The following is a 25,453-nucleotide window of genomic DNA, read 5'->3' as shown; positions in this document are numbered from 1 at the left end:
GTACTGAGAAACAATTTGGCACGTTCTAGACAGGTTTTGCAGAAAAACGTTTAGCTTTCAGAGAAGCAATTTTCACTGTAAGCTGTCATTAGCTGTCAGCCTTATAAAACTGAAACAGAGCCTTAGGAGATCTGTAGGTGCACACTTAGTTGTGCACAGATTTTGTTTGTTGTAGGAAAAAACTTACCGCAACCTGTTGCACTGGAACTGTCCGTGAAGCTTTCACGTTATAGCCCTCCTACAAGGAAGCCGTGTAAAACCCTGCAGTTCCCCGCCGGCTCTGCCGTTAGACCGTGTCTGCACACAAAGAACCCTTTTTTGCGTACGCGCTGTCGGCCCGGAGTTTTAGGAGTTCATCCTGCAGATCTGCTTGCTCTGCAATAAAAGTGTGAGGAAAAGCAGTCTCATACTGCGTTCTTCTTGACAAATGTTTTTCCTTCCACAGGGTCCCTCCCGTTGCGGTTCTTGGGTTCTCCTTGCTTGGCCTCAGAGCCGTGCGTGTCTGCTGGAGGCTGTATTCTAACAGGGTTAAGCCCGTATGAGAAATACCTAAGTCATGGATCAGAAGCCAGCCATGTTTCAAGTGCCTGTGGAATTTGTTTTCCAGGCTTCAAAATTTCACAGACCTTTAACTTGTTGGGATATTAACCAGTATGTGATTACTTTTAAAAGAGTTCACCGTGCTAGCGGATAAGCTTTGTCGTGCTTAGAGCGTGTGTTGATTTTCAGATTCTCTTTGCGCTGCATTAGCATAGAACTACTGCAAACATTTTTTCCTTATCAGTTTTCACTATAACACGTGCAACATACAAAGTTAAATAAAATTAAATAACCCTCTGGGTTTTACCGCCTTTAAAAGAAAATAATTTACTTCTAAAGAAAAGGTTTTCCATTTCTTTGCACTTTCTTGGAGGTCGCGGATCTTTGGAGTAGGGCGAACCGTGCTATGGTATTTGACTTGAAAAGAAGTCGAAGTGAGAATGAATGCTCGAATTGTGAGGCTTTGTATTGGGACATAGCTTTTTGTGTACTTGTTTCATACAATACGCAGCACAGTATCTGGGGGTCTTGAATCAGGACTTGGGTTTGTAGGTGCAACATCACCCCAGAACAGCGAGCCCAACCCCTCGCTCCAAAAGGATGATACCAACAGCATCAATCGCTAAACGCGCTTTTCTCAAAAACGACACCTGTATTAGGCACTGAAATTCAGAATTGGAAGACTACGTCTTGCTAAGAAAAAGCAAATGTCCCTAAAGCAGCATTAAAAACATGTTCATGAAGAAATTCACTCAAAAAATCATGCTTATGGTGCTGCCTGCAAACGCTACAAATAATAACACAGCTTGGTATTTCCGAGCGATGATTTCCTCATGATTTCACACATTGTTTTCAAATAAAGTAGGCTGTAGCTTGTTGTTATGGAACAAAATGACTACATACCAGGAAGGTGGGGTGATCTGTTACCAGTTTTTTCACTCCAGAAAATGTGTGTGTTTTTTCTTTTTTTTTTTTAAGCCTTTCGTTTACTTTCAGTCCCTTTGTACCGGCCATTTGTTTTCCTTAGCGCTAGTTTTTCTTCTGACCAGATCTGTCTTGTATCGCTTGTATCTGACGTTTGTCTCGTCGTGCTGTTGTTACACGCGTTTTCTTGAGCCGCGTGGGTGCCCGTGCCCTGGAGCGGGCTGTGGAAGGTCAGCTTTCATTAGGATATCCAGCTTCTCACGGTGGGCTGCAGCTTGGGTGGGAAGCCACGGGTTATTAAAATACACCTCCTACGCAGAAGAGCTGGTTTCCTCCTGTACTCATACTCTTAACCGTAATGATTCTGTATGCCGCTGACGCAAGTAGGGAACACGCTGTTAAACCTTCTACGGATTTGGTGCGATAGTGTCGTCTTGGCAGAATTTTCATCTTAATTAGTGTGGTTCGATGACAGTTTCTAGAGAACCACGTGCAGGGAACTGGCAAGATGTTCCTCTTCGGTGCTAAGTCCTCGGCGTAAAGGGGAGGAAAGCTGGCTGGAGCCGTCCCTGCCGCAGGCGGGTCTGAAATGAGTCGGACAAAACCCGTGTTGGTTGGGGCTTGGGTTGCAGAAAGAATGATTTTTTGTGTCCAAAGAATTTTAAAAGTAGCTCATGGAGTTGCATTTTTAAGACATTTGATTTGACTTTTGGGACTGTTCTATATCTTTAAGTCTATACGAAGGCTTACTGAAGACAAAGAGAGCAATCTGAATTTACCCCGACAGCCGCGGGCCAGGTCCCCCGATGGTGAGCCCGCAGGAACAGGCACGTTGTCTTTTCATCTGTGTCAGGAAAGCGCTTAATACCTCAGACTGTGCTCAGCACCTCACGGATCCAAATGCAGTTAATTGATGGTGATAAACGCTACGAACAGCTACGCGCCTGTGCCTCCTGCTGAGACATGAAGGATCATTCCAGCTGATCATCATTTTTTTAAAGTGGGGACTCTTCAGTAGTTTTCTGTGAAAGTAGCATAATAACACTCTTCAGCAACTGTGCCAGTGAGAGTGTGAAACAGCTAGCAAAATTGCAGCCATTCTCAAGCAAATCTGCATTCATAAAACCATAGAGATGTCTAGAATAGCCGTCACTTCATGTGGCAAATTTCAGATACGGTACTTTGCTGTCTGTGATATTAATGTGCCAAAGTTTTAAAAATAAACTCTGGGTTTCAAGTATCGGCTTGATTTATGTTTACTGTTAAGAATTCAAAGACAATATTTTGTATAGTCTCAAAAGCTGCATTTCCAGTCGCCAAAGATTCGTAACTGCTAATGAATAGCAGTAAGCTGACAACTTGTAAAGAGATTATAGAGGTAGAAAACTAATTATGCAAACAGCATTATTTTGGAAATATGTTAATCCCAGTTCTAAAAAAGTTACTTTTGTAGGGAATGAATATTACTGTGATTTCTTTCAATTTCTATGAATTTCTTAAGTTCTTGATTGCTAATAAACCAGTGATTGTCTAACGATCAGCAGAGCTTTAGAACTCCATCCTTCACTTGAGAATTTTCTTTAATCACAGAATCACAGAACCGTATAGGTTGGAAAAGACCTTTAAGATCATCGAGTCCAACCATAAACCTGACACTGCCAAGCCCACCACTACACCACGTCCCTGAGCACCTCATCCAGACGGCTTTTAAATACCCCCAGGGATGGGGACTCAGCCTCGTCCCTGGGCAGCCCCTTCCAATGCTGGACAACCCTTTCAGTGAAGTAAAATTTCCCAATATCCAGTCTAAACCTCCCCTGGCGCAACTTGAGGCCATTTCAATTAATTTGATGTCTCTCTCTTAACCCTGACTAACGAAGCAGCGTTGGAAGCTGTTGGCTGAGCCGTTCCGCAGTCGCTGCTAAACAGGACTTTGTGAAGTGTAGGGGAACGGCGCTTTTATCTTCTCCTGTAGATAAAGGGTGTACTCTGGTTTTCACTCCGTAGCCCCCTGTTGCTGTTTGCTCCTTTGGAACGCGCCAGTCGCTTTCCGTGAAGTTGCATATTAGCGTTGATTTTTGGAGCAGCAATATAGCTACTTGAAAAAAGCCCGTAGTCCTCAGTGCAGCCTCCGTAACTGTGAAATCGCGTTTCCTTTGCATGTTATGCCGGTCCTCTTCTGCTGCACGTGATGAAAGATACTGGAACTCTCTGGTGGATTGGCAGCAGATGCTCCTCATCTGGAGCCATTTACATTTTCTTTTCCTCCCTGAAGCACCAACTTTCACAAGAATAACCTTTTGAATAGTGTGTGGCTGCTTCATCAGATATGGTTGTGTGATGTATTTACTTAGTATGCCCAAAATGTCAAGGATACGTATATTGATCCTGGTGCGATTCACGCATACTGAATAAATACCACTGGACTAGGAAGACTGCCGGGTTTGAGTTTTTTGTCTTTCTGTGCTGAAGACCGTGTTTTTTCCACCGCTGTCCACGGAAACTTTCGAAGAGTTCCTTTGCCTTCGCAGCTCTTTGCGCTTGCTCCTGTGTTGTCCCCGCTTCGCTCATGGGACATCCTTACGGTCCCAGGGCTGCATGGCACGAGCACGGCCAGCCCGGGGCTGTCTCTGAGGAGGACTACGCCGACTGTAGTTCCGACTGTCTGTTTTGTTCTCTCTGAATGACCTTTTTTTTAAAATGGATTACAAAAGGTGAGAATTCTGTGTTTTTCTTGTTCTTTCCAGGGGACATGAGTTTTGGGTGGATTTGAATGTTATGAAATTATATGAAACTGTTGAGTTTGACCAAATGCGGCGCCTGTCCACACCTTCCTGCCCCAGCTCCAGCTCCAACTACTACACGGTCTGGAAATACTTCTGCAGGGACCACTTTGGCTGGAGAGAATACTCTGAGGTATTTAACGTGTTCCAGAATCCTGCTTTTGGGTTGTATTCCAAAACGCTGTGTACGGTATATACCATAAACTATATATACATTTTTAGTCTGTCTGCTCTTCGAACATTCAGGAAAGTTACTTATTGTTGAGGAAGATAATCAGGAAGGTCAGTGTTGAACTGAAAAAGCAATACAAGGAGAACTCTGCTCTGCTGGACTGCACCTTGAATTATCCCTGAAAACATCGGGGAGACAGAGGCTGACCAAATTGTCAAATTTGAGAGCACACTGGCCCATGTCAGTACCAAGAAAGTCCTTTCTCATCCCTAGAAATCTGGGTTTAGGACAGAGGGGACAGCTTTCTGCAGCCTTAACGCCACTGCCATTTAGGTTTTGAGTTTTGAGTTTATTTACCTGTCCCCAAAGACACCGCGACGCAGGACGTGAGCCTCCAGAGGCGCTGGGTCCAGCCCCTCGCTGTCTCGCTGCTGCGGCAAATCTGTTCCCCCATGGCTTATGCACGCTCGTTCGAGTGTCGCCACTGCCCTGGGGTCTTTAACAGCCCCGGTTTTCCGTATCGGGTTTTAAATAGGCCTTCTCTCTTCCAACTCTTTAACCCCCGTTACCGGCACAGAAGTCATAGCCACTGTCAAACAGGATTGCACTAGACAAAACCAGAATACTTCTGCTCATTCAAGTAAGCTCTCTGGTACGCCTCTGGAATACCTGTGGTAGTTAAGAGCTCATCTTTGGCTGGCCAGAGCTGTACGTAATATTTTGAATAAAACCTCATCAGCGTCTCATAGTTTTGGCAGTACCAGAAATACCTCCACCAGCGTAAACTAGATCACGTTCATCTTTTTCATGCGTCATGCTGACTTTATAAGCGTGGCAGGAAGCTTAAGGCAGAGCACTATATACACTTTGGGGCTTTGCAAACAAAAAAATAAAATGTGAGAACTGGAGAGAGTCTGGAAGAAAGCACCACAAATAACAAGAAATTTAGGGCGTTTGACCTGAGAGGAGAAGTTAAAAGAACTGGGTTTCTCTGGCGTAGAAAAGAAAAAAAAAAGTGATGAGAATATATTAATATATAAAAGATTGTTCTACAGCAGACTTCTGCTTTTCACATTCAGTGGGCAAAGACAAAAAGTAAGTAATTTGTGGCAGGGGATTTTTAGGTTAGATATTGGGAATAACATTTGACATGTAAAAATATGATAGCGCCAGCACCAATTACGCCGGCGAGTTGTGAAACCTGCCTCGTTGGCAGATCTTACAAACAGGTAACGGAACGTTTTTCAGCGGTCTAAATGTACTTGTGCCTCAGAGCAGGGGAAAGAGAGGAGAGGGCAAGGGAGTGCAGAGGGGGATTCTTTGAGGTCTCTGGAAAAAAGACTAATTTTTGAACATGTAATTTCTCACGTGTATGTTTTTTTCTTAATTTTCTTGAAACAGCCTGTTGTAAGGTTGATAGAAGAAGCCAGCTGCCGGGGTCTGAAAGAGGTTCGGTTTGTTACCTGGCATAATCAGTATATCTTAAACATCAAGGATGGATTCCAGCAAAATGCATGTTTCAGAAGAGAAATCAAGAGGCGACCCCTTCTTCGCTCATGCGTTGTGCTGATGCCGTTTTTACAGTACGTATCCCAGCGAAATGGAAACTTTGCATTTGTTCCCCGTGTTGGTCTGTCCGTGAGGAGTGTGTTCCTTAAGGTGTGACAAGGAAACAGGCATCACTGGGTAGAACGATCAGAAGAAATAATTAAAAAATCTCGGTCATATTGGCAGCTCTCGCTTGCCACTTTTCAAGATAAGTATTATCTGAGGAACTCCTTACTGCTAGGCTCTGTTATTTAACGGTTATAAGGTCTCTTGTGGATCTCGGAACATCAGAAGCACAGAGGTACTTCAAGTTTGCCAAAGTATTGTCCCGCTTTCAGCATCTCGCCGGCTAGTGATTGCCAGGCTATCAGTTCTAGGTCCCATAAAACTGAGCGTTCACATTGTGTAATTTCTCACGCACAGTTAAAGCGTGCCTTGTTTTTATCGTCAGCTCAACTGGGGGTGAACACGCTCGCCCATCAAAGGCAGGGCGAGGAAAGCGTTGCACCGTAGTCATTTCTGATTACGACTCATAAAAATGCCATTTTGGGGATCTCACCAGCACAGCTGGAAACATTATTGTCAGAGTCGGGTAGTGGGGAACATATTGTCCTGGTAGCAAAGGGGTGGAAGCCGTTAGTCTGACAGGCAGCTTGGCCTGCTGGGCCAACCAAAGGAGCTTGAACTGCTGCAGGAGGGCTAGGACGCTCATCAGCAGAGTTGTTACCGCATCTAATTGCGAGGTGAACGCGAATTTGGTCAGGGCCTCAAAACAGGTGGTGGTTAGAAACTTTTTTAGATACGGTTTTACAGGAAGGAAACCCAAAATTATTAAAGAGGTGCTGGGAGGATGCAGATCAAAAGACCGAGCGTGGACGTCCTGGTTATAGCAATTCTGATTATCATCATAATGAAAAATAAGGATTTTAAGTATTCTCCTGATGTTGTGCTACCAGTGACTATTTTACTACAGTGTAAGTCTATAATTTTGAGATATGCTGAAATTATGCAGTTCCCACTAATTTTACTGGACCCTTGAGGATTCTCCACTCATGAGGGCTTGACCATAACTATTCATGCCAGCTCCCAAACCTATAAACTAAGCTCTGAAATGTCTGTTGCTCTGCAGTAAACCTCATTCTTTTATTTTCTTTATCTATAGACCTTGCTTACTTAAAAATCCACCGAGTCTTAGCAGGCAACAACAGAGTATTTAAAATATTTATGGGAGCTATCCTTAAGAAGTCAGTATTTACCTCCACTTATCTCACAACGCTGCCTGAGATTTTTTATTTCCCTCCCCCCACTACCTGCTTAAATCGGGTCTAAAACTGGGAGAGGATTCTTGAATAGAAACTGTGGGAAGTGGGTGATAGTGGTTGACAGATGTTGACTTTTTAATGGCTTCCCTTGTATAACAAATGCTTACAAATAATTTGCGCTAGTCAGAAGGAATGAACAAAGTACACCAAAGGATTGCAGTGTTTTTATTGTGTTTGATGTCTTACTCATTAATCCGTAACTTATTGTCAATCTGTGCTTGGTCTTCCAGTCCAAGTATGAATGAATGAGGTTCTACAGTAATATTTTTTACCATGGACTTTAGGAGGAAAAAAAAAATAATTAAATGCACACTGTAATATTGCAGACTGCTATTTTAATAATCATTCTTAGAAAAATCCATCTTCTGGGTTTCTGTTAAACTGTTAATAAACAGCGAGAAGAATTTGGAGTTGGAGTCAAATCTATGCAAATAAAGTGAGGTCTCTTTTTAGCTTTGAGCAGCAGGTGGAAGCCACGTGAACACTTTTAAAGAGTATGTCTGCTCTGAAACGTGTGAGTGGTGTTACAGTTTACTGTCTCTGCGATCCAAATCAAATGTATCAATTTAAAAATAGACTTTTCCCCCCCAAACTTTTTTTCTAGACCTGAAAAACTCAACCTGCAATCAGAAAATCACATTAAATTACTTCTGGGTCACACACGCACACAAAAACTCACTCGCAGTTCTTTCAGGCTCACGTATGACTAGCATTCAACATTCCTAAAGGCAACCTTAATTGACGTGTCTGTAGGTAAGATGTGAATAGCAGTAGAATTCTTATTTATCTAGGCAATTACGTTGGCGCTGCAGAGAAGAGCAGGCTAACGAGCAAGGGCAATTAGAAGTTGCTCTGTGATTGTGTTTCGGTACCTTGAGGACAGCTTGGCTGGGTGCAGAAGTCACGGTGACGCGGCTGCTGAGGCAGCATCGTGCCTGAACAAAGGCAGATTGATTCCTGAAGAGTCACTCTGGAGAACATGGCTTTGCCTTTAGCAAAGCTTTCAGAGTTTGTTTGTTCTCCAGTAAACTTTTTTTTTACAGTGACGGCGTCGGGAATCGAGTTTGCCCGTCGCTCCCGTGTGCGAAATCCAGTTGCGTAGATGCAGGGAGGCAGGATTTGGCCTTGGATGTTGTCAGACCTCAGCTTGCCCCAGATGAACACACAAAGGATTCACTTTCCCCATTTCCTCCTAGTCAGAACAGGTTTTCTCCTTCTGCGTTGGCAGTGATACGTTATCAGAACACAAGTGACCTGAGAAATTCCATGGACTTTAATGTTCATTAAACTTTAATTTAATGAAATTTAATTTCAGGGGGCTGTGAGGTGTTGAGATGAGATTCACCTTCATAGCAGCTTTTCCTATGAAAATACTTTGGTAAAATACGCATCTGGTGAAATTTTGAGATGGTTCCCTATATTCTTGCAACTGAAAGGGAACCTCACCAGCTTGCAGGAGCTGGAGAGCTGTGTACTTCCAGCGCGAAAACCAGAGCCTGGACCTGCGAGCTTTACAAGTTCAAAGTATTTTCATTGACGTAAGTGGGAGAACTCCAGTAAGTAAGGATTATTCCGTTGAGTAAGGCTTGCTCGTTCAGACTATAATCAGGTGAACGTAAGCCACAAATGCCACACACTCCATCTAAATTTAGCAGCTTCAAGAGTGTGAAAAATTCCACAGAGGTGCAGGTATTCATTAAGAGCAAAGTCTTGCCACACCACAGTCGGTGTCCTTAACTGGATTTTGCTGGTGTCTGTTCTCTTCCTGCCGCGGCCGTTGCAGGCAGCAGCTCCCCTCCTTCACCCCTGCCTGACTGCTTACCTGGCAGCGTTCCCAAGAGCCGGGGCCGGTCTGTCGCATGAAAATAAGCAACTGCAAATGCAAATCTACATCTGGCCTGTGCAAATGGAAATAAGAGAGCCTTCCTCAGCACGATACTGGGTGGTACTGAAAACATAGCATCTCCTCTTCTACGTGACGCCGTGAAATATCTGCACGTTTTGCCTATAAAATGTTATTAGTTGGGGTTATTCATTATTCATACTGTACAAGAAAGCACATGTTTCTGCTCCTTGTATTCTAAGGAAACGAGGTCAAATGTTGCCACATTATTCGTCTTTGCTCATTCTGTATGGTAAAATCACTAAGAGTTTATAGCTAACGTACAAAATAATTGTGTTTGGTAGCATCCTGCCTGTCTGTAGTTTATAACCCCACCCCAGAATGTGAATAATGACGATAGTAGGCTTTTAAACGCCACTAAGCAGGAAGATTTCCTTGCAGAATCGTATAGGTCAGAAAAGACCTTTAAGATCATTGAGTCCAACCGACACAGCATCCCTGTTCCATTCCATTACATGGAACAGCATCCCTGAAAGGCAAGATTTTGGTATTAGTTTGTATGGATTTACTAAAGGGTTTACTGAGGAGTTACTAAACCAGCAGAAATGCTGGCATGTTGTTTTAAACAAGCATTAAAGATAGGTAAATCGTTACAGAACGGAAGAGCAGCAATTGCTGAAGATGCGTTGGTGATGAAATAAATGCGATTAGAAGCTCTTCTGTTCGTGCATGTTGAAGCACAACCTTTTCTCTTTCCCCCCCTAGGACCTTGGGTGGCAACTCTCCACTACCCTCTCCATCAGCTGAACCAGCTTCCTCGCACGTCTTATCTCCAACTGCTGTTACCTCTCCAAACTTCTATCCTGAAACCTGGATTAGTATGGATCCATCTCAGGACTTCATCCAAGTGCCTGTTCTGAAGGAAGACAAAAGCTACAGAACCATTTATAACCTGTTTCACAAGACTGTGCCAGAGACCAAATATAAAATCTTGAAAATCCTGAGAGTGCAGAATCAGTTTCTTTGGGAGAAATATAAAAGGTAAGATAATGCAAATACCATTCTTTTACAATAGTGGAAAAATACCTTAAAATATGTAATTTGGGCTGCAAAATACAAATGGATCATTAAGTAGAACAGATAAACTCCAGAGTTTCTGAAGAAAAGAGGCATCTTCAGTTGAACAACTTTGTCTGAAAAATACTGAAAAATATCTTACCCTGAAATTTCCTGTGTAAGAGGTTTAATATACTGTCTACTGGTAACTTCTGTAAAATGTATCTTCACAGAAACTTCAAAATAAATCTAGGCTATCTAGTTGAGAAACCTTTCACTTGCAAGCCGAACTAGGAGGAATTGTTTCCAGCAAATAATCTCCGTATTGAAGATAGCCATTCGTGCCTTGGCTCCCCAGAACATGCTGACCCAGGGTCTTGCAGCGGTCTCGCAAAGACTAAATCCTATGTCAGTCGGGCCCGTTCCAACCAAAGGTGCTGTGACTGAAAGTTTCCATCCAGTGACCGCTCCGTAACTGATAGGCAATCCGATCTGGGGAGTCTCTCTCCTTCTCAGGAAACGCAGAATCTCAGGAGAAGCGGAGGGCTGGGCTGTGTGAGCAGAGACTGACTTTCTTACAGTATTCACGCTGGTCTGGAGCACCTTCACCCACCCTGTCTCTCAGTAATTCCTCTCTGTGGCCTCTTCTGAAGCTGTAGAGGGGTTTAACGTTTGCACAGCCCTTGTTTGCACTCTGAGGACCGTTTCCTTCCGCATCCAAGGTGAAAGACGGGCAAAGAGAAGCAGACGCTTCGCGGGCTGCTTTGCCTGCACTGCTGTGCAGGTGAGAGCGCTCTGCCTCCAGCAGGATCAGCTCAGGTCCTTTCAAAAATACTTATTTCACCCAAAGGCGTTATTTGAAAGTGGAAGGCCCACTCTGCTATCCATACAGAAATGTTTTCGTATCTCCTCTTACTATTCCAGAGGATAATACTGATACTTTAAGAGCTGGAGTGAAAACTGCTTTTCCCTTGCAGCTCTGCAATGAATACTCATCCTCCCTTTCCGTTTTCTATTCCAGGAAAAAGGAATATATGTCAAAAAAAATGACTGGGCTTGACAGGATAATGAACGAAAGGCATTTGTTCCACGGCACCTCCCAGGACGTGGTGGATGGGATCTGCAAGCACAACTTCGACCCGCGCGTCTGTGGGAAGCATGCCACCATGTTTGGACAGGGCAGTTACTTTGCCAGGAAGGCAAGCTATTCCCATAACTTCTCCAAAAGGTCCCCCAAAGGAGTTCATTACATGTTCCTGGCGAAAGTACTGACGGGAAGGTACACGGTGGGTAACCACACCATGAGGAGACCTCCGCCGGTGAACCCTGGCAGCATTACCAGCGACCTCTATGACTCTTGTGTGGACAATTACTTTGAGCCTCAGATTTTTGTCATTTTTAATGATGATCAGAGCTACCCTTATTTTATTATCCAGTATGAAGAGGTTAGCAACACTGTCTCCATTTGAAAACTTGTGCGGCTAAATTACTCATTTTAATAAACTCTCTTACCTGGCATCGGTAGCAGTTTTTGTGGAAAAAAAAAAAATTTGGACGTTGCAGAACTGATTAAATTACTTGCTTGGAAGGAGCTAAATCTCAAAATACAGAAAAGGAGATCTGAAGTGACCAATTGTGCACTTGCTGTTTGATTATGTATGCGCAAACTGTAAATATTTTTCCATTGTTTATAGTTGAAAATCTGTGCCTTTTGTTATAAAACACTGTTTATTTATGTTAGTAAATATTCATGTTTAAAAATGTGTGTGTGTATAATTTCAGTTGCGTTCTGTGCGTATTAGAGCGGCTAGAAAATTGCTTTGCCCTGATCTCGAAATCTTAAGGATGGCCATTTCTAGATAATCAGAACCGGCTAATGTTCATCCCGAGTGTAAAAAATAAGGGAGTCTCCCAACCACTGGTTTTTATTACTATATTTCAGAAAGATTGGGGGAGATGACAGAACTAACATTCTGCTCATACTTTGGATTGTTAAACAGGACAACACAAATCAATCCATCATTTTCTAAAGTCAGCCCCAAGTAAAATTAGGAAGAGGTTAGGATGGGGCGCCGCCCGCGAGGGTTTAAAGCCGGGTGGCTTCCCAGCAGCTTTTGGGACATCCCGTTTAATGCTTTCTGCCGCACTGGCGGGGATGGGAAGGGCTGGGCAGCAGCCACCTGCCCGCAGCCAGGTCTGCGCGGCCGAGCCCGTGCGCAGCCGGGCACGTGCCACCGGTCCCCAGAACTGCCGGGCACCCCCAGGGAAAGGGGGAGCTCTGGGGAACGGGCTTCTTGGAAAAGAAACCTCAAAGAAAGCCTCTTTTTGATGAGGTTTGAAATTTGATCAAGGATGAAAATTTGTGTTAATGGCACTTAACGAGGCTGCTACTAAATGAGTTTAAAAATGATTGATGCATTAACATAATTGTCAACACCTGACCCTCATTTAATCAGGGTATTTTCTTGAGTTTTCCAGGCAGCTATGCTTGGCTGGGTGCTCTTCTGTATCTTTAGCAGTGACACAGAAAAAGAAACGGAAAGCAATGGCTGATGTTTGCCAGCTGGCCCAAACCAGCCGGGGTGGATGGCGGAATAGGTGGGTCGGTCAGTCCCAGCTCCCGCGTCGCTTGGGAAGACGAGCTCTTCCAAACACGTGCGCTGCAACGCACCCCGGGGCAAGTTAACGTGTTTGTGTCTCGAAGGGGGGAAGAGGGACAGGCGTCGTGCAGAATTACAGAGCAGACGCGTGTACTGGGGTGACGTTACGGGGAAAGAGCTGGCAGTCGACGGGAGCGGCCGCGGCGGTGACGCCGTGGGCTTACGGCACAGCTCGCCGGAGCTGGTGCCTGCGGAGGTTTGGAGGGGCTCCCATCTGCTACGCTGCACGCCGTAGTGGAACAGCTGAAATTGTTGCACTAGGGTGTTTTATCTAACTATGCTTTATGAAAAAACAGTCTCTGAAGTGGGATCAGGAATAATTTCAGAACTATGATTTAAAAGTCAGGAAAAGTTAAGTAAATAATAATTACCTCCATTCCAAACCCTGGCATATTTTGGGTTCTCAGCTCAGTCTGTTTTCCTCCGAGTCATCTCTGAAGCAGCATGGCACGGTGGAGCCCATGCCACAAGCTCACCAGCCACCGGGCCACCCCCGGAGCTGGCTCATCTACCGGCTATCGCCTCGGCTCATTCCACCAAAGCCATCAGGAGCTTGTCACAGGCACACGGGGGTCCCTGCTACCTTACCATAGCTGTAACAGGCTGGCTAGCATTGCAAAATTTTAGTTATATGGCAAGTGACACAGTTTATAGCTCAGTGAGATTAACTTCAATGCTTTGTAATAGTTCACCTGAAGTAGCCTGAGTTAGATGGACCTGAGATGCCCTGTCCTCATTAGGATCTTTACAAAGTGTTACGTATCTCATTATAAAAGCTACACCTGCTTCATTAGTGCAGGTGTGGCCTCGGAGCACTCGCCTGACGTTCAGAAAGCTCGGGTGGTTGCTGCACGGCTGCCAGCCCAAGGAGCAGGTCTGGTGGGTCTCTGCGATGGGAAGGGAGCTTCAGCCTCAGTGCTCTTTGTGGCTCAGCAGCAAACCTTCTTCTGCTGAGCCTGGAGCTGCGCTTTTGTGATAACCTGCTCAGTGTCCACTTCTCTCTGGGGCCTAAGAAAAATGTGTTTAGCCATGGGAGAGAATTATTTCCTCCCACCAGCACTCCCGCTTGTTCCTGTCCCTCCTCGTTACCTGTAGTAGATCAAACCAGCTGGTAGGTGAGAAGAGGGGGAAGATCCAAGCAGCTGGTTCCAGTTAACTCCCAATCTCTTCTGAGGCTCTTGGCAGCGCAGGGGAGAGCTCAGATTTGAGGGGGTTTGGCTTGGAGGAGGAGACATTGGCATGGTGGGGTGGGAGATACCAGCTGGGATGTGCAACACGGAGGAGCTGGTCCTGGCCATAGCTTGCCTCCCCAAGTGATGACTTTGGACAGGTAAGGTGGTTTGTGGAAGAAGGGATGGTGGCTGATGATGAAGTAAAGCCAAGGTTGTCTCCTTTTAAAAGCCGGCAGCAGGAGCTGATTGTCTGAGACGGTTACGTTACATCTACAGCTGTATCTGCCCGTGCATACCTTAGTAGCATCCTCATCCTGGATGCTGAAGTTACTTCAGAACTGAGACTTAAGATTTACTTAAGAGACAAAGGTTTTGAATAAGGGTTGATGTTCTTGTGGCTTTAGTGTTCAGTAGATCCCTTATCAAAGGCTTCTGGCCAATTTGAGACTCAGATGAACAGGGTCAGTGTGGGAGGTGGGACTGCTGCCGGAGTGGGGAAACGCATCTGCGGGGAGGGCACCTTGGGGGCTACAAAGCCTCACGCTGGGGACTGGGGGCTTCCCTCTGTTCTCAAGCCATCGTCGGGGAAATCGGTTGTATTTTTTCCTCAGCGGCCGTAATGGGGTTTTGGTCTTCTGGGACCTTCTCCACAGTGCTGGCTTACTGCCGGCATTCTGCTCCGGCCGGTGGGGTGCTCCTGCAGCCCCGCGCTCGCTGCCCACTGATGCTCCCGGGGTGGTTTTCCTGAACCTTCACTCTTTTAGACTTTCCTCGTGATCACGTTGAAATGGCCGCAGGGATTGGTGATAACAAACTCCGGCGACACGCTGCTGACAATGTATGGAAAATATTTATGTTGTTTCCACGCCAACCTGTTCCAAGCGTATAAACCGTCCCGCAAGGGCTTATCAAATTAGCAGCTCCTCAGCATGCGGCACGTAGTGACATGGTCCTGTGAAGAGGACACAGGACCCGATTTCCCCTCTTGTGCCCGTGTCAGTCTGGCCCTGTAGCTTGCATTGCTGCCGCCGTTGAGAGCCTGGCCAGTCACAGGGATGTGCTGGCCGAAATTCGGCGTGGCTGGTCCGCAGCAGCGGAGGACGGGCAGAGGTGTGCCGTGTCACCGCATGCTGCCAAGGCAAGGCAAGGTGAGATCGATAACCCTTCGGTGCCCATCTGTAGCTCTCCCGGGGCTAGTGGAGGATCGCTCTTGGCTTCCAACCTCCCTGTGGGGCAAGAGCTGGGCAGGAGTGGCAGAGCTGCGTGGGCGTCAGGGCAGAGGCTGCCAGGAACAGAGCGTGCCCCTCGTCACCAAGTTGGCTGTTAATTGCCTCCTACATGCGTCGTCACAGCTCCTTCAGTAGCACCAGTCGCCCAAGGGGTGTCTCGGCAGAGTACTCTGAGAAACTGGCTGTTACCAAATCCTGCTCCGGAGCTGCCCTGAAGAGGAACACCAGGAGAAAACGGACCCGATCCCACCCTCGCTAATGGGAGTGCTCCGCCTCGCCTAGGGGGGCTGCTGCAATTCTCCCTCTGTGCATGTTTAGGTATATTAAAACTGTACATAAACACAACTGAAGTGAAACCCTCTTACAGCCATCACAGCTCATCTGTGTAAGTGCCTGTCACCAGATTTCCCACCCCTTCCACTTCCCCCTTACTGTTTGTTATTGAACTCTGCTTTTACCTGTACCCACGCTCAAGGCTTTTGGGGCAGGATCTTCCCCGTCCGTGGAATCGTTACTTCACCGAAAGGGTTGTCCAGCATTGGAAGAGGCTGCCCAGGGAAGTGGTGGAGTCCCCATCCCTGGAGGTATTTAAAAGCCGTTTGGATGAGGTGCTCGGGGATGTGGTGTAGTGGTGGGCTTGGCAGTGTTAGGTTTACGGTTGGACTCGATGATCTTGGAGGTCTTTTCCAACCTATACGGTTCTGTGATGCACAGCACCCTGCGCAGCGCTGTGCCCCAGCTGCCCAACGGGGTCTGGGGGTTTGCCATGGTATGAATAAATAATAGTGTTGTCTTGCCCTGGTTTTGGTGATGTCACTTGTCAAGAATTCAAAGATGAAACTAGGCGAAAATGAGTATTTGTGATAAAGATCTCGCTGTGTCATTATTGAAACTGTAGGTGATGACACGTGCTTTGGGCAAAGCCATGTCATTATGAAAAGCCGATCAGCGCAACTCATGGCTGCAATGGGGATGGCAGTGACGATCGCATGTGCCAAGAGGGACCTTCTGGGCTGCGCTCGGCATTTCCAGATCCACGGGAAACCAGCATGGGCTGCGAGATGTGGTGTGTACCCTGGGTAGCGTGTACCCTGGGCAGCCTGGGGACCTCCACTAACTTACACGTGTACGTGAGGACCCTGCCAGGTCAACGCTCCCTGCTTCTGGAGGCAGCAGTTCAAGCACTGACTTGGGTGACAGTGACAGATGGGGTCACATCTGCTTTGGTTGCTAGTGGTGCCCGGGCACGGCGAGCAATGAGGGAGGGCTTTGTCATGAAACAAACTGTCCTGGGCAGCAGGATAAGGGTGTGTCAGTGCCCGGGAGGAAGGAACAGCTCGTGTGAGGGGACATGGGGACGTGGAACAGGCTGCCCAGGGAAGGGGTTGAGTCCCCATCCCTGGGGGTATTTAAAAGCCGTTTGGATGAGGTGCTCGGGGACATGGTGTAGTGGTGGGCTTGGCAGTGTTGGGTTTACGGTTGGACTTGATGATCTTCAAGGTCTTTTCCAACCTATAGGATTCTGTGATTCTGTGACTTGGAAGCTGGGCAGAGGTCAGGAGGCTGCTCCTCAAGGAGACGTTTAAGTGCCAGCTGCCCAAGAGGTTGCATGAGAACAGCCAGACCGCTGTGATTCCCATCCACTCTTCCTACGCGTGCAGACGCGCTGCTCATCGATAGTAACCACTCCTAAGAGAGGCTTGAGCCCGCTTGGACTGTAGAACACCCTGGCAGGGACCCCAGCTGTGTGTCTGCTTTGGCCTCTGTACCTTGTACAAGTGATGTTCGGGGCTGTCGAGCTTCTAGATTTCTTCAAAGAATAATAATCTTAGAGCGGGAGATGTTTCCCATCCCCCCCTTACAGACGCTTAAGGACTGCTGTGCAGAGCTCGCTCCTCTGGACATAGCGGTTGGGACAGCTCTGCAGGAGGTGTTTGGGGAAATGGTTTGAAGAAATGTGGTAGCAGTGGGCGATGGTAGTGGGAAGGTTCCTCAGGAGGTGTCCTTCAAGTAGGAAGGAACCTTGGGAGGTGTCTAGGCCAACCTCCTGCTCAAGGCAGGGTCAGCTCTAAGGTCAGACCAGGTAGCTCAGGGCTTCATCAAGCCTGCTCTTGAAAACCTGCAAGGGTGGAGGCTGCCCAGCTTCCTGGGTAACCTGCTCCACCACCCACAACGTCCTCCTTGTGAGGCAGAAAAATCTCCTTGTGTCCAGGATTATGCTGCCCCATGATTACATGTCTCGGCTTCCGGTGTCCATATGTTGCAATCACTTTATGTAATTTCCAAACTCGCTGCAGGGGAGTTTAGAAGTGGTAGTGTGGAAGAGTGTGTGGAGCACTCCTGCAAGAGTGCGTTCTTGGGCATATGCAGTGTTACGTCCGTTATCTTCCCGGAGAAGCGAGGGGCGATGGATATGAGAAGAAAACATTCATTAACCAAACGCATATTGGAGCTCAACCCAGTCTCGGGGTGGTGTGAACCCTGCAGGTTATGGCACAGAGCTGCTCTCCGGTAGCTTGCTAAGACCCTTTCTTTCTCAGCCCTGGCAAAGACTCCTTCCTCTCGACTGTGCCAGGAAAGGCAGAGCGAGACAAGGCCAGGAGGATACTCTGCCGTCAGTGTCGTGGCAGGGTGGTCACAGTCTGGCCCAGGGCTTCCTTCTGCTGGAGGGGAATTCAAGGCCGCCGGCTCCGAGGGCTGACACCTCATGTGATGGGCTACTGAAAACCAGGCTTTGAGTCATGAGGCTTCGACAAAGCATAACACACAATGAGTCTTTTTGCTTCCTGGTATCAAAACCCCTCGTAGCACACACAACTTGGAGTTTGAGAATTAATTTTTTTTTTTTCAAGTGGAAATCTGAGGTTTTCGCACAGTAGCAAGAATTGGGACCTGGATTACAGAAGTAGAGAGCATGTCTGGCTGCCGCTGGCATTTCTCCATCGCTGGCAGTCCATGTTGTCATCGCCACGCTAACATCACAGCAACCGAAAACATCCTCTCCATTAACTTTTTCTTCTCTTATGGCTACAAAGTCTGTTTTTATGAGAATATTTTCTCATAGACTGGACAACAAATGTCAGGCTGACCTCAGGATTGTTCTTTCCTCAATTTCCTTCGGGTTCCCTTTTCTCCAGCTAGCTGGGTACAAGTTGTTTCAAGCATAATTAGACTATTATAAATCTTTTTTTTTTTTTTCTCCCCCTTCCACAAGGAGCACATTCTCATGCATTGATACAGACTCGGGTTTGTTTTGTCTGTCAGACTTTGTGCAATCCTCATACCTCTGCAGCTGACCAGCACAAAAGTGTTTACCAAACCTCACCAAGAACGAATCTGCAATCTCTCTCCCAGCAGTGTTTTGAAGAGGAGTCAATCATACAACCGAGTAGCACAGGAACCTGGACCTGCAGCCGCTCTGGGATGGGCTCACGGTAGGACACAGGCTCAGGTTAGCGGAGACGACCTGCTGCTGTCCACGCGGCCAGGCGATGGACCTGTTGGCCTGCTCTGAGACCAGGTCATGGATCAGCTTTGAGAGTGAACTTCTCTTTTTGTCCATCCCACCTGACAGCGGGGAAGTTCCTAACCATTTTCACTTCTGTTATCCACGGTGCAGCATCCCAGGGCTGTGCCTGGCTGTATCTCCGTGCGGTGGTGGCTTCTCGAGGGACCCTCTGCTGGGTTCCCCCACTGCTGCCCGGGCACGTGGATGGGAAAGCAGTTTTGCTCTGCCCAAGCAGACGTGGGGTACCAGAGCAGGCTCAGCCCGTGGCTGCAGTGTGGACGTGCCCTTCGGGCTCCTGCCGGCACGGTGTTAAATACGGGGCCTCTTCTGTAACTCCACCCTGATCCCAGATGAGGGGAAGGGGTTACAAGAGAGAGGACAGGTCTGAATCAAAAGCATGCCCAGGACCTTCTGGATACCGGAGAGGAAGGTGCTGTCTCTGATTACTTGCACGCAAATACCCTCTTGGCATCGCCTGGCTGAATACGTCTTAGTGGATGAAAGTAAAATGCCGCAGCCCAACAGAGCTCAACACAGAGCCAATGCTAGCGGGGAGCAAAGCGAAGGAGATGAATGAGAAGGAAAGGAGGAAGTGATTTAAGGAAAGTGAGAATTGGTTTCTTGTGAGGAGGAGGAAGAGAGGGTGAAAGGAGCAGGAACAGAAATGGGGGAAGGGATGACAAGAAGCACTCAAGGAAATGTACAGCGGGGAAAAAACACAAATAGAAAGTGAGAGAGGGAGAGGGGAAACAGGAGGAAACGTAAGGACGTGGAAACGAAGGTGCCAATGGTGAGAAATTATCAACAGTCAGAAAAATAAGGGTATGCAAAACCTGCAGAAAACCAGGTGTGGTTACAGGTGCTTTATCATGAGTGCCACCCACTCATGATTTGCAGAGGCACCCTCTGCAAAACCAGGTACTGCTTTATGTGTTCTCCTGTGCTTTGGGGTCTCTCCCCTCTGCCTGCCAGTGGCCGATGCCGTGGGGGGGCAGCTAGCAGCGGTACGGCATGCGGGGGTCTCGCGGGGGCCTGGCTGCCCTTAATGCTCTTGCAAGGACGTCAGCTCCACAAAGGGATAGACTCTCCTCTTGCTCTTATCGCGTCCTCTAGCAAGTGTTGAATCGCTCTGGTGGGGGGTTCGCAGTCCGAACCTGCTCGGTGTACCCTCCTGGGGGGGTCTGCCCACTGGCGGGACCTGCTGCCCCGTGGCTCTTTTGGTGACCAGGGAGCAATAGGCAGGGCTGCAAACACCCGCCGCTGAGTGACGGAGGGCAAGGCTCTTGAAAGGGCAGGTAATTTTTTTTTTTTTTAATTTCTACTTAACTTTTGGCGTCATGTTGGAAGATGCAAATACGCCCTCAGCTCCTGAACACAGATGCAGCTGCTGGAACCGTTCATGCCCACAGTTTCTGATGTGACCGCTGGCTTTCATGGCCTTCTAATGAAGGGAGAGCTGCGTGTTTGGAAAGACCAGGCAGGACTTGGCAGGCACGCCGTAAAGCATTCATGGGTTTTGTTTAGTTTTTGGGGAGGGCTCCTGAAAAGTCTTGCACTTTAGCCTGGATTTAAAAGCTAATGAATTAAGTTAAATTATAGCCGCTCTACCTGGATAAAGCCACACTCATTACCAAACCCTTTGTGAAAGCCAGCGTCTGCGGACTGCTGTGCCAGGGACCGCACTGCCCTTCCGTACGCCGCGGCTTTCAATGGAGCTGATGGGGGTTACGGGCAGGGCAGGGCCGGGGCTGTCTTTCACGCACCCAGCCGATTTCTGAGCGTTCTCATGCCAGTAGCTTCTTGAAACAGTGACCAAGCCCATAAGAGAGTGCTGGGTGACAGATTAACACTTTATGGGTTTATTGCTGCCACGCACTCCGCGTGGAAATTTCGCACATACCCGCCTTCTGCTCTGTGCTCCGAATGCCGAGTGGTGACCGGGGCTCTTAGGTGCTTTTCCCACAACAGGCTTGCCCACTACATCCCTGTCATTGGGAGCCGAGTGACGTTAAAGTGGTGATGAGGGAGGAGCTCCCCACACAAACTTTACTGGCTGCTGAGATCTGCCCAGCTCTGGCAAGCGGCAGCCGTGGGCTCATGCCCGCCTGCACTGTGGGCAGGCGACAGGCAGCTCTGCTGGGGCCGCGCTGCGGGGAGATGGATGGGAAGCATTCCCCGGAGACGGGACTGCGGCTCACGGGCTTTGCTTGGGGTTGGCCAGCAACAGGGTGCAACCAGGGCAAGGCTCGGACCTGATTTCTCACATTTTCCTTATGCTGATGTTGTCTTGTCCAGCTCCCAAGTCATGGCATGTTGCTTCGTGTTGACAGAGCTGATTGCTCCTGTTGTTTCCTCTTGGGGCTACTCCTGAAACAAAAATAGAAATGATTGTTTCCAAAAAAATTCTATATTTCCTGTTACTTGGAAAATAAGCCTGAAAAACTCACTAGTGATGAGTATGTGATCTGAGCACAAAGCCTGGCTAGCTGAGCCTCGAACGAAGCCCTTGCCTGCAGGCTGGCTGTGATTGATTCCTAACGAATAAAATATTAGTGGGCTTGTAACAGAAATAAAACCAGTCTAGGGTGGCACCTTCTCCGTGCCGCAGCGGTTCAGGGTGCTTGGGGCTCACCTTTCGTTAACATCCATCCTAAACGAAGGCTCTTGTGGGGCACGCTTGCCTTGGGGCTGGTTTTGGAGGGCCTGCTCCTTCTCCCCTTTCTGCCAGCAGCGAGGCTCCACGTGGGATCCATGGGATGTCCTCTGCCGGCGCCGGGCTGCTGTGAGCCTAACGGGCTTCCTGGTGCCCCTTGGAGCGAAGGGGAGGCGGGCAAAGTCTTGTTCGGGTGCATTTTGGTTTATTATCTTCATTTCTCTCTCGCCCCCAGCTGGTCCTATAAAATAACACAGAAATATAAAAATTGCGGCTGCAACTTTTCCAAAAGCAGTCACTAATTTCCTCTGCACGTCCTCTGCTGCTTTTACAGCACCCACTTGGTGCAAAACATCAGCCCTCCTTCATGTGTCGAATGGGGCATGCTGAGATGCATCTAAAATCACACGAAAGCATACAATAGGTTAGCAAAAGCAGTGGAATGAAGGAGTTGCTCAGTTCTCTGGTTCCCACCAAGGGCTGCAGCAGGGAGGTGGCCCCGGCTGACCCGCACGGGAGCCAGGAGCACGTACCCAGAGCATGCATCAACCATGGGTCGGTGCTGCCCTGGCAGGAGCTCTAGACCTGCGCTCGGGTTTGCTGGGAGCAGGGGGGGACAGGGTGCAGAAAGGAGCGCTCTCGGCCGGATAGCACCGGCTCCAGCGAGGATCCAAGGTCTCTACTGCAGCCAGGCCAGGGCGGGACAGAGAACCACAACTCAGCGAGCGGCAGATCGGGGTGTGGGATACACAGATATCTCTGTTCCTGCTTTTTTTGGAAGGCCAGGCCTCCTGCAAGAGGAAATGGAAATCGTGAAGCCACTGCCTGGAGTGGTTCCTGCTAATATTTTTCCATAGAGTGAAACTGGAAATGACTTTTTAGAAAAATATAGGGTGATTTGTCAGAGTACTTTTGCTCTGCAGAAATACCTCGTTGTAATCAACAGCATCCTTGCTAGGGAACAAAAATAAGTGCATTGCTAAGGATGAGCTGATGTTTATTCCTCCTTGGGTAGTAATAGAAAACTGACTGGGCTCCCATTACTGACATTGTACAAATCCAGAGAATTTTGCTGGTGTTACTACAGGTGTCTCTTGCTTAGCAGAAGACGACAGGTAAAACGAGTAAAGGAAAGGGCTGGGCTGGGCACTGTTTAACCGTGAACACTGGCAGGGGCAGTCGCTTGCAGTAGCGCCGAGAGTCGGTCACGGTGCTGGTCTGACGGCCGGGCAGCCCTGCTCGGCCGACACCCAGAGCCTGCTGAGTGCAGCTTTGAGCAGTCACATTAAATTAAATTATGATTATTCTCTCCCCTTCCTTACCAGGAAGATGTCTTCAGGCTTGTACCAAGCCTTCACCTAGATCACTCGGCAGCACGCTGTCTGGGTCACAACTCTTTTCTCTGCTCAGAAGTAAGAGTATGCTTCATGTATCATAAAGACCTTCCTGCCTGTCCTGAGGCAGGATTCACTTTTGAATTCACCCTGATTAAAGTCAGTCCAGCATATTTCTGAAATCCTTCAGAGCTGGGAAATGCAGAAGCCTCCTGAATGCCCAAGCCTGACGATGAGCCTAACTTTTCTTTGCTGAAGGGTAAACCTGTTATTACACGTCCTTCCCACAGCAGTCGCAGGCAGTTTGTACCCTTCCCTTTGCAGCAGCCTCTTACATACTTAGAGAGTGCTGTCATGACGTGCCTCCGGCTTATCTGCCGCAGCCTAAACAAACCGGGTGCTCCGGGGGCTCCCCCGGGGCCGTGCTCCCCAACCTCCCGTCGCTCCTCCTGCCTTCCTCCAGCTCGCCCCAAACCGGGCCGTGCCTTTGGTCACGGCTGGTGGCCCAGAGCAGGGTCCTGCAGGGCTGAGAGCAACAGCAGGGTCATGGCACATCCTCAGCAATGCTTATACAAAACAAAGTTGATATTTGCTTTTTTTGGTGGTGTTTTGTGGTTCGTTTGGGTTTGTTGGTGTTTTTTTTTTCTTTTTTAAGAGCTGCCATTATTGACTCGATTGCACAGAACCGCTTTTCCAGTGAGCAGCAGGCTCCCCGGCACCCGACGTGCCGGATCTCCGCTGGTGCTCGGGGACGAGGCGGGCTGAGGCGCACGGGCCACCGCACTTTGGGAGGGTGTGTGCTCATCCAGAGCTGTGCTTCAAATGCGCACTGAATTTAAATTTAATAAGTGTCCTTATTAATTAATTATCAACAGGTTATTAAAAACTGCTTTATTGGAGATTAGCAGCTGAGAAGGAGTGACATCCCCATTTAAATAAACTGGGGCTGCCTGGGCTGTGGGTTTTTGTTCTTGTTAAGCCTGGAAAGCATGTGAAAACCACTCGTTTGCCCTGCATGGGCTCTGCTAAAGACCTCATGGCTTTGCCTTTTTGTCGCTCACCCCTGCGTTGTCGCCCAGGGCGGGCAGAGCACAGCAGTGGAAGATGGCGTGTCTCCCCCAGACCCCTGCCCTGCTCGTGCGTGTGTCCCTGAGCGCCGGGCAGCCTTTGCATCCAATCCATCGCTCTCCAGTTAAACCGGCACCCAGGAAAGGGCTGGAGATGATGCGCTGAGGATGCTGCCAGCCCTGCGCACACCCTGCTCTGTCCCGACCTCATCCAGGGTCTAGCACAACGCACACAAATGGCACCAGACGGGACTCCGAGGCTTGCCTCCTTCCGTCGACGGCTCTGCAAAGGCCAGACGGCGCTCGGTAGCAAGGGCCCTGCTTTTGGGCCCTTCCTTGTACTGCTGGGCAGCTGCTCACCTGCGTGCTCCCTGCTCAAGCAGTCGGTTTGGGATGTGAGGAGGGGACCCACAGCCCACACCTCCCACCTGGGACGCAACCACCCAGCAGCAGCGGGCAGGAAGCCCTTCCCCTCCACCAGCAATCCTGGTCTGCGTTCAAGCCCCATCTGCAAATCAGCTCTGCGATAGACTGGCACCAATTTAATCCACTGCAGCAGGACGAGAGCCCCAGCCAGCTCCAGCCAAGCACTCTGCACCATAATTGCTCTCCTGCAGATTGCACCCGGCGCCTTGTTTACTCTTCTATAAATAGCTCCTGTTGAACACTGCTCACAGAGCAGAACCCAAATGGGATGTTACCAAAGAGCTGTCAAAACAGTTCTCAAATTGAAATATATGTATATGAAGTAGTTCTGCTGCCAATCCCCTTAAATTACAGCTTCCACACCTGCAATTTCTGGTAAATATTCTAATGCATTTCTTAACACACGGGTGTTCGAGCAGCAAAACCTGCCTTAGCACTATGTACAGACGTCTCGTTCTCCTCTTGGATTGCACGTCCAAAGTACTCCATGAAAGCAGTCCCTGGCCTCGGCACCCCGTGCTTCGTACGAATGGCTGTGCTGGATCATGGCAGGGGTCCAGCTGGTGCTGTTTTCTGTCCCTGCTAGCAGATGTTCAGAGGAGGGTAGCAGAACACAGAAGAGTATAAAACCTTCTCGAGACAGATCGTCTCCAGTGGAAGACCTCTGTGTCTTCTGTGGTCTTTTCACCCTCCCATGGCCTAAACAGTAGCCACAAGGACCGCGTGCCTTTGCTGACGACAGAAAGCAGGGCAGTGCAGGGTCCCACTGGCCTTGGAGCATCTTCTATCTGGGCAGGTGCAGGTGGCTGAAGTACAGCAGGCTTTGACACCAGGCGCTGCACTTCTCCTGTGCTGTTCTTTTTTTGAATGATGCAGTTTTTTCCTGAGTTTCCTCATGGAAAGGCACGGGAAGCAGCATGCTAGCAGGCAGGCTCCATCGGTTTCCTGCAGAACCTTGTCAAATCCTCTCTGCAGGGATTTTCCCTCTCTGCTTCATGTCAGATACGCTGGGCTGTATGACTCTGTGCACGTTTCCACCTCTCTCCTCCATCTTCACAGTTTCCCAACTTTTGCAGTATCTCAACTATGGGAAATAAAAGGCTGACTGTCTTATTTGATTGAAAAAAATTGATTCTGGATTTTTCAGATGGCTGAATACCCAGAATCTGTGACAGTGCCTCCCCCTCCTGCTAGCCACCAATTCAGCCATGCACAA

General features: G+C 48.3%; 1 protein-coding gene across 14 annotated transcripts in view; it reads left to right on the top strand.

Moving 5' to 3' along the window:
- Nucleotides 1–11,929, top strand: part of TIPARP (TCDD inducible poly(ADP-ribose) polymerase) — a 43,359-nt gene extending 31,430 nt beyond the window's left edge. For all 14 annotated transcript variants that reach the window (XM_072868060.1, XM_072868063.1, XM_072868062.1 and 11 more), the window contains 4 exons: nt 4,212–4,380; nt 5,821–6,002; nt 9,898–10,173; nt 11,210–11,929. In XM_072868060.1, coding sequence (XP_072724161.1) covers nt 4,212–4,380; nt 5,821–6,002; nt 9,898–10,173; nt 11,210–11,657 — 1,075 coding nt within the window. In that variant the 3' untranslated portion in view covers nt 11,658–11,929. The remainder of the gene's footprint in view (nt 1–4,211; nt 4,381–5,820; nt 6,003–9,897; nt 10,174–11,209) is intronic.
- Nucleotides 11,930–25,453: the final 13,524 nt, after the last annotated feature.

Source organism: Ciconia boyciana, chromosome 7, assembly GCF_034638445.1.
Source record: "Ciconia boyciana chromosome 7, ASM3463844v1, whole genome shotgun sequence".
NCBI classification, from domain to species: domain Eukaryota; kingdom Metazoa; phylum Chordata; class Aves; order Ciconiiformes; family Ciconiidae; genus Ciconia; species Ciconia boyciana.
The sequence above is the reverse complement of the archived record's forward strand: the minus strand, read 5'-3'. Positions and strand labels throughout refer to the sequence as shown.